Source organism: Asparagus officinalis, chromosome 8 (genome assembly GCF_001876935.1).
Source record: "Asparagus officinalis chromosome 8, Aspof.V1, whole genome shotgun sequence".
Classification (NCBI taxonomy): Eukaryota; Viridiplantae; Streptophyta; class Magnoliopsida; order Asparagales; family Asparagaceae; genus Asparagus; species Asparagus officinalis.
Window position 1 is genome coordinate 24,737,198 of NC_033801.1, and position 8,991 is coordinate 24,746,188.

An 8,991-nucleotide genomic window follows, 5' to 3' on the forward strand; every position below is an offset into this window, starting at 1 on the left:
TGAGGTTGAAGTCGTCTTTTGGCTTGTAGCGAGGGGTGTTGAGAAGTAATGTCTTTTGAGTCGACCTCACAAGGTGTCGAATAACCGATCGATGGACTGGTAGCGTGTCGTTTTCGACAAGAGGACCAACAAGTATCGCCCTTTGAGTCGATCGAAGGAGATGTTGACTCGGCGAGTCGGCTAAGTCGAGATCTTGGCAGTCCTATATTGGGGATTCGAAACAATCAAATCAAACCATTGCCCTTCTGGACCTTGTTAGAAAGTTGAGCAAGAAAGAAATTCACCATAAATCAAAGATAAAACTTGTAGAAATAAGAACAAGGGAGAACACACGAATTTAACAAGTTTCGGTAACATGCCTACGTTCTCGGGAGCCACACCACAAAATCTCTTTGATTAATTAAAGAAAAAAATACAAGCACTCAAACAAGCGATTAATCTCTCTGAGATTCTCTCTCTTTTTTCTCTTTCTGATGGTTTTTCATGTTTTCATTAGTCCTAGAAAATATATAGATATATATGAATCCCAGCCCTAACAGAATTCAAAACAGATTAGGAAACTGCTAGCTCGACTCGAGGTTGACCGCCGAACCAGTCGCGATCGACCGGATAAAAGACAAAAACCCAAAACGCCTATAGGGTATCTCTGGTCGATCGCAGAACCCATCGTGGTCGACCATGAAAAGTCCAGAGACTTTTCTCAGTCACGTGCACGTTCGCGGTCGACCGCTGAGAGCATCACGGTCGACCGCACTGCAGTTTTCCTATTTCCTTTGTTTTGTTTCATCTTCTTGATTCCAGCTTCAGCTTCAGCTTTAGGTCTATACTTAGACTAATAATCTCCCACTTAGAGACCAAAGCGCCATCAGCGAGTTCACTCGAACTCTCCCCTTCTTCGCAAGTATCTTCTCCTCCCTGAAAAATCCTTTCTTCAATCATCAACATCATGGTGATCTCGCCAATCCTCCTAGTGTGACTATGATTTCATCTTCTACTCGTGAAGGCTATCTGAAGTTTCGTACAACTCCAGTTTCTTAATGGTGACTACCTTCATCAACATGTTCACCGGATTTTAACTCTCCAAAATCTTCATTAAGTGTAACTTTCCGTCTTCAATTAGCGAGTGTATGAAATGGTATCGTACGTCGATGTGCTTCATTCTGGCATGATAAACTGGATTCTTGGCAAGATGTATAGCGTTCTGGCTATCACAATAAAAAACTCTTCTCCCTTACTTCAGATCCAACTCTTCCAAGCACCCGTTCAACCAGATCATCTCCTTGCTTGCTTCAGTTAACCCGACATACACAGCCTCGGTTATATATAAAGTCACAATCTTCTACAGACGTGAGACCCAGCTCACTACTGTCGACGCTAAGGTATAAACATAATCCGTGGTTCTTCGCTTCGTATCATGATCACCGGCAAAGTTCGTATCCGTGTATCCCTGTAGCACCAGCTCCTTCCTCCTAAAACATAGTGGCTTGTTCGTTGTCCATCTTAAGTATCGTAATATCCACTTCACGGCCTCCCAATGCTGCTTCCCTGGATTGCTTACAAACCTGCTCACAACTCCCACTACATGGGCCATGTCCGGCCTCGTGCAAACCATAGCGTACATGAGACTCCTAATGGCCGAAGAATATGGCACCCTGCTCATATGCTCTCTCTCTGCATCTGTCTTAGACGATTGCTCCTTAGATAACTTTAACTGACTTCCAAGGGGTGTGCTAACAACCTTAGCGTTCTGCATATTGAACCTCTGAAATACCTTCTCGATATATTCAGCTTGGCTCAACCTCAACGTCTAGCCCACTCGATGTAGATACCATTGATCCGAGCTTCAGCTTCATCCCTACTGATTCGCATCCCTAGAATCTGCTTTGCTGCACTCAGATTATTCATTGCAAACTCCTTTGCCAGCTGCTTCTTCAAACTGTTTATCTCCTCTAAACACGGTCCTGCTACTAACATGTCATCAATATATAATGACAATATAATAAAGTTGGACTCGAACCTCTTGAAATAGCAGCAATGATCCGAATTGCATCTTCTGTAGCCATTATTTTTCATGAAGTTATCAAACTTCTTGTACCACTGTCTCGGAGCTTGTTTCAAACCATATAAGCTCTTTTTGAGCTTGCACACCATCTCTTTCTTTCCTTCTTCAATGAAGCCAACATGTTACTTCATGTAGATTTCTTTATCCAAGTCACCACGAAGAAATGCAGTCTTCACATCTAACTACTCAATGAAGAGGTAATCTCTAGCCACCAAGCTCAACACTACCCTGATGGTTGTGAGCTTTACAACAGGGGAAAATATCTCCGTGTAGTCCACTCTTTTCCCGCTGTTAGAACTCCTTTACAACTAATCTGATCTTAAACCTCTTGTTTCCATCACTCTCTTGCTTGACCCGGTAGACCCATTTGTTATAAAAGGTCTTTTTCTGTGCAGGTAGCTGGGCTAATTCCCATGTCTCATTAGTGAGTAGAGAATCTATCTCCTCCTGCATCACATGCTCCCACTGCTGAGATTCACTCACTTGCATAGCCTCCTTATAGTACTTCGGCTCACCGCTATCTGTCAACAATAAGTAATCAAGAGATGAAAGATATCTAGGATTTGGTTTAGGTACCCTGGATGACCTCCTAAGCTCCACGCCCTGGGTACTTACTTCTGCACCTGGAGCCTCCTCTGTTCTTCGGTCAGAACAAACATCATCACCCTATCTAGAAGTTCCTCTAAATCCATGTACTCGGATTCACCTGCATTCGAAGTGCTGCTCCCACTACTTTGTCTATCCTTAGCATTTTTCCTATCCTTGTACATCACCTCCTCATTGAATATGATGTCTCGGCTCCTGATAATCTTCATGTTCTTCTCATCCCAAAGACGATACTCGAACTCATTCATGTCGCATCCAAAAAATATGCACTTTTGTGACTTAGCTTCTAGCTTGTCCCTGGCATGGTCACTAATATGAACATAAGCCACGCAACCAAATACCTGCAAGTGTGAGAGATTTATCGTCTTTCCACTCCAAACCTCCTCTGGAATCCTAAAATCTAATGGAACTGATGGTCCATGATTAATAAGGTAAACTGATGTATGCACCGCATCCGCCCAACATGTCTTAGGCAGACCTGCATGTAATCGCATGCTCCTGGCACGCTCCGTCAAGGTCCTGTTCATCCTCTCCGCAATGTCGTTCTGCTACGGCGTTCCTGGAGTAGTCCTCTCTAAGCGAATATCATTCGTAGCACAGAATCTCTTGAACTCCTCCAGCTCGTATTCTCCATCATTGTCTGATCTCAGATACTTCACCTTCAGATATGTCTCGTTCTCCACCATAGCCTTCCACTTCTTGAAGACTCCGAACACATCTGACTTGTGCTTCATGAAATAAATCCACACCTTCCTTGATTGATCGTCGATAAAGGTGACATAGTATCTCGAACCACCAAAAAAAGACACACTGGCTGGACCCCGTACATCTGTATGAATCAACTCTAACTTCTGAGCCTTAGGTAGCATTCCACCCTTCTGGAAACTAACTCTCTTCTGCTTCCCAAAGATGCAGTCTTCACAAATCCCGACTTCCACGGAGTTGATCCCGGTTAGCTTTCTCTGTGAATGCAAGATCTTCATCCCTTTCTCACTCATGTGCCCTAGTCTGTTGTGCCACAGATCTGTACTCTCTCTACTAGCTGCAATTGTGATGGTGTCACTCACATGTGAGGTGAGATAGAGAGTCCCTAGCTAATTTGTTGCCTCGGGCAACTACCATCGTACCATTGGAGATTCTTCATGAATCCCTTGTGAATGCCGAAACATAGCATTCTTCTCTAAGCTATCCCACCAAAACAAGATTCCTCTTCAGCTTTGATACATGTCTCACATTCTTCAAGATCCACTTAGAGCCCTTTATCTGAATCTGCACATCGCCCTTTCCAATAATATTACAGGGCTCATTGTCCCCCAAATACACTTTTCCAAAGTCTCCTGCTACATAATTCTGAAGAAGCTTTTTATTAGCAGTGGCGTGGAAAGATGCTCCTGAGTCGATGATCTAAGAATCCGAATCGCTGTCCATAACAAGGATCAAAGCATCCTGCACGATATGAGCCTCATGCTCACCCGCATCCTTCTTAGGACTTTTACAGACTGAAGACATATGACCCTCCTGGCCGCAGTTTCAACACTTTCCTTTGATAGGTCTAACCTTCGAGTTCGACCTCTTCTTCACTGACTTCGACCGATTTTTGTTCTGTTTCCCTTTCTTCTGGCTTTCGCCTCTCTACTCGAAGTTTAGAGCTGAACCTGAACCTTCTGTTTCGGACGCTTTTCTTTTAACTTCCTCGGAAAGAATCATACTGGCCACCTCACTCAGCTTCAACTTTTCCTTCCCCATTGAATTGCTGATTGCCGTCACACAACCGCTCAACTATCCGGCAACTGCGATAGTAATAAAAGGGCCTACATTTCGTCATCGAACATGACGTCTACGGAGATAAGCTGATCAACAATTGTGTTGAACTTGTTGAGGTGCATCGTGAAGGACCGTCCTTCTGTCATCTTGAGGTTGAAAAGAGTTTTTATCAGATGCACATTGTTTGCTACAAACGGTTGCTCGTACATATTCACTAGCGCTTCTATAAGCCCTACCGTCGTCTTCTCCTTCAAGATATTGTGGGCTACTGTCTTGATGAGTGACAATCGGATTTTTCCTAGAGTCTTCCTATCCAGTATCTCCCAATCAACGTCTGACTCCTCTTTCTTCTGTCCCTTATCCTTGCCCATCAACGGGCGATACAAGTCCTTCTGGTACAGATAGTTCTCTATCTGCAACTTCTAGTAGGCAAAGTCTGAACCGTCAAACTTTTCGATCTTAGATTTGATTTCCTCTGTCATAGCTTTCTCACAAATTGCTAAACGAAGCTCTGATACTAATTGTTGGGAATTCAAAACAATCAAATCGAACCCTTACCTTTCTGGATCTAGTTGAGCAAGAAAGAAATTCACCATAAATCAAAGGTAAAAACTTACAAAAATAAGAACAAGGGAGAACATACGAATTTAACGAGGTTTGGCAACATGCCTACGTCCTCGGGAGCCACACCACAAAATCTCTTTGATTAAAGGAATACAAGCACTCAAATAAGGGATTAATCTCTTTGAGATTCTCTCTCTCTTTTTTCTCTTTCTGATGGGTTTTCACGTTTTCATTAGCCCTAGAAAACATATAGATATATATATGAATCGCAGCCCAAACAGAATTCAAAACAGATTAGGAAACTGCCAGCTTGACTCGAGGTCGATCGTCGAACCAGTCGCGGTCTACCGGATAAACGACAGGAACCCAAAACGCCTACAGGGTATCTCCGGTCGATCGCAGAACCCATCGCGGTCTACCGCAAAAAGTTCAGAGACTTTTCTCAGTCGCGTGCACGTTTGCGGTCGATCGCCGAGAGCACCGCGGTCGATCGCACTGCAGTTTTTTTTTTATTTCCTTCGTTTTGCTTCATCTTCTTGATTCCAGCTTCGGCTTTAGCTTTGGGTCTACACTTAGACTAACATCATGGTCGTCAATTTGATTTGAACGGTGCATGTCGGGAGACACCTGCCCGTTGTTGGCAAAGGGTCACAGTTTAGCGACTAAAAGCGCCATAACATGTTTGTTAAAGCTACTTTGGAACCCATCATAATTCTTTTTAACTGGAAGACATGTTTAAGATTGAATTAGGATAGGCTTAACACTAAATTCAACAAACACAAAAGGGTTAAAAAGTTCTGAAATTAGCTTTTGCGAGTGTCACAAGGCGATATTTCGAGAAAAATTCTCATATTTGCGTAACTGAAGGTATTAAAATGCGAACTTTAGAAACTTGGAGGGGATGTAAGTGCTACCAAAAACATTATCCTTTCCTTAACAAGTAGTAAAACTTTAAAGCACATGGAAAAATTCGCTTATTAATAACAGTAACAGTTACATCCCACCGTTTCTTCGCGCTTAAGTCAATGTCAAACATTTTATCACTGCCAACACACTTCCCAATCTCCAACCCCCCCCAACTTTCGCCCCAAACCGAACTGTAACCAACCTTGCAATGCAAGCTTCTCTACTGTATTTCGTACACTATTCTTTCCCTCAAAAAAAAGTTAAACACTCCACAGTTATTAATAGCATGCGCTCATTCGCCCACACAAAGACAACCCCAAAAGGGGGAATCTCCCCAGTTTCCTTCTCTTTTCATTTCACAAGCTAAAGAAGAGAGAGAGAGAGAGAGAGAGAGAGAGAGAGAGGGAGGGAGGGACGGAGGGGAGGGAGGGAGATCCACATTTTCCAATTCTCCATTGCTTGTACCTTCATCGTTCTCTTGCTTTAGTTCCTGCGCTGGCCTCTGTTTCTTGCTGTTTTCTCTACCCTGAACCATTAAAACACTCAGAAAGCTTTCACCTTTCTGTGTTCATGTCATAGATGGCTTCTCTTCTTCATCTGGGTAGCCTTCAGGTTTCTTCATTATCCATTCTTTCAAGTCAAATTTAGTTACTTCGTGTTTAAGCATGAAAACTGTGGTCTTTTTGTAATACTTTCGTTTGGCTCTAGCTTCTAGGTTCCAGCTTTTCCTACAACTCTAGAAGACAAAAAAAAAAGCAGTTTTTTTTTTGCCTTAATATTTAAGCTTTCTTGTTTCTCCGGGGGTTTTGGTTTGCTTGGAGCTCTGATTTAACTAACTGTAGACTCCAAGTTCAATCTTTCCCCTACAAACTCGATAATTTCCCAAATTTAGAGTCTCCCCTTTAAATTCCAGAGTTTCATCCTCAAGAAAATCACTTTCCCCCCCTCATTTGATATCTCATTCAAGATGGGTAGTCCATTCAGCAAGAACCACCCCCTCCTCCTCCTCCTCCGCCGCCGCCAACAACATTGAGTTAGTCTCAGAGCTGAGCTCCTATGAAGCTGCTTGTCTCCAAGACCCTGAGCTGCAGTCCTTCGACGCCACCCTCCAGCGCCGAGCCAGCCACGTCATCTCAACCCTGGCCACGGGCGTCGATGTCCACTCCCTCTCATTCGACACCCTCACCGAGGTCACGGGCTGCCTCCTCGACATGAACCTAGAAGTAGTCAAGATCATATTGGAATACAAGAAAGACATTTGGAAGAATGCTGAGCTCTTTAACATAGTTGAAGAGTACTTTGATAGCTCTCTTCAGACTTTAGATTTCTGCACTTCTTTAGAGAGGTGCCTCAAGAGAGCCCGAGACTCCCAGATTATCCTTAGCATCGCTCTCAGAGGATTCGAAGAAAAAGAGGGAAGAAATGGAGAAAGTAGTAGGGGAAAGTATGAGAAAATGTTGGAGGAACTAAGGCATTTTAAGGCTCTAGGCGATCCGTTTACCGAAGAATTCTTTAACACGTTCCAATCGGTTTACAAACAGCAGGTTTCATTGCTGGAGAAGCTACAAAAGAAGAAGAGGAAGCTCGATAAAAAGCTCAAATCGACGAAAGCGTGGAGGAAGATTTCTACTGTGATCTTTGTGTCCGTGTTTGCGCTGGTTCTTATTTGCTCTGTGGTGGTCGCTGCAGTTTCAGCACCGGCTTTTGCCACTGCATTATTAGCATCAGCAGCAGCTGCTATGGGTCCAATGGGGAAATGGCTCAACTCACTTTGGAACGATTATGTGAATGCTTTGAAGGCACAAAGGGAGTTACTTAACTCAATGCAGGTTGGGACTTTTGTCACAATCTCGGATTTGGAGAGCATTCGGGTTCTCGTGGATCGGTTGGAAGTTCAGATTGGGTCTCTGCTGGAGAAGGTTGAGTTTGTTCTTGGAGAAGAGGAGGCAGTGAAGTTTGTGATTGAGGAGATAAAAGAGAAGCTTGAGATGTTCATGAGGGGTGTTGAGGATTTGAGGAAGCAAGCTGATCGGTGCAGTAGGGACATAAGGAGGGCGAGGACTGTTGTGTTGCAGAGAATCATTAGGCACCCAAATTGAACCGAAGGTGGATTACTAGGTATATATCGAGCTTCTTTCTTTTTGCGTTCTTTATCTTTGTTTCCCTATGTTGTTACATTTTTTCATGTGTGGTGGCTTCTGGATCTGAATATTTGTTTCAGATAGCTGAATTGGATTCGAGTTTGTGCAGCATTGCGAACTACGTATTTACATTTCTCTCATAATCTATCTAGTATGATACCTCTCTAGCTTTCGAACTTTAACGTCTCATAGGCCCTTGAGGTTGATGTGTTGAAATTTAAGTTTAGTGCCACCTGAGAGCATGAATTTTATGAATGGTAGCCGATTAGGAATTTCGGGATCGAACTATGAAACTCCGCGTCCTCTCGAGTGTGAACAATTTGACGCCATATAATTGTTAGATGAACTTGTGAAATTTGGTTGAAGTCCCAGAAATTCTAACTTGCCGAGCGGTGCTGCATACTAGTTGGTGCTAAAGAGGGTTAGAGAATAAATGCGCTAGTAAATTAGCACTTGCAAGGTCTAATAGATTGTCACAAAGGGATCCCAAGCCTGATGCTTGAATGTGGCAAGTGAACCGGGGTCGTTATGGTACCATGTCAAAAGTCCCTGCCACTGCGCCATGCTACGGGGAGGGTTGAGGGTTGTAATTTTATACTCTAACATATATGACATTTCTTTCCCTTGCGGAGGTGTAAGTTTTACGTCTTCCCACCTGTAATACATAAGGAGGTTCTTGAATTAAATGCATAACACAATTGCATGACTATTATACAAACACTGAAGCAATAGAGTACTAGTAGTTCTTCCTGTTGTAGAATTTCTTTCTCGCTTTTCTTTTGTACTAGGATGTTTTCTTCTTTCATGGCCGTTCCCATCCGCATTAAGGAGATTTTGAATTAAAATATGCAACACAATTGCAAGACTATTATACGAAAACTGAAGCAACAGGGTAATATTAGTTTTCCCTATTGTAGAATTTCTTTCTCGCTTTTCTTTTGCGTTAGG

At 43.1% G+C, this 8,991-nt stretch overlaps 1 protein-coding gene across 1 annotated transcript in view; it reads left to right on the forward strand.

The window, feature by feature from the left end:
* LOC109821014 (UPF0496 protein 1-like) overlaps nt 1–8,991 on the forward strand; it is a 36,943-nt gene that overhangs the window by 20,890 nt on the left and 7,062 nt on the right. The window contains exon 3 of the mRNA XM_020387208.1: nt 6,887–8,020. Coding sequence (XP_020242797.1) covers nt 6,887–8,001 — 1,115 coding nt within the window. The 3' untranslated portion in view covers nt 8,002–8,020. The remainder of the gene's footprint in view (nt 1–6,886; nt 8,021–8,991) is intronic.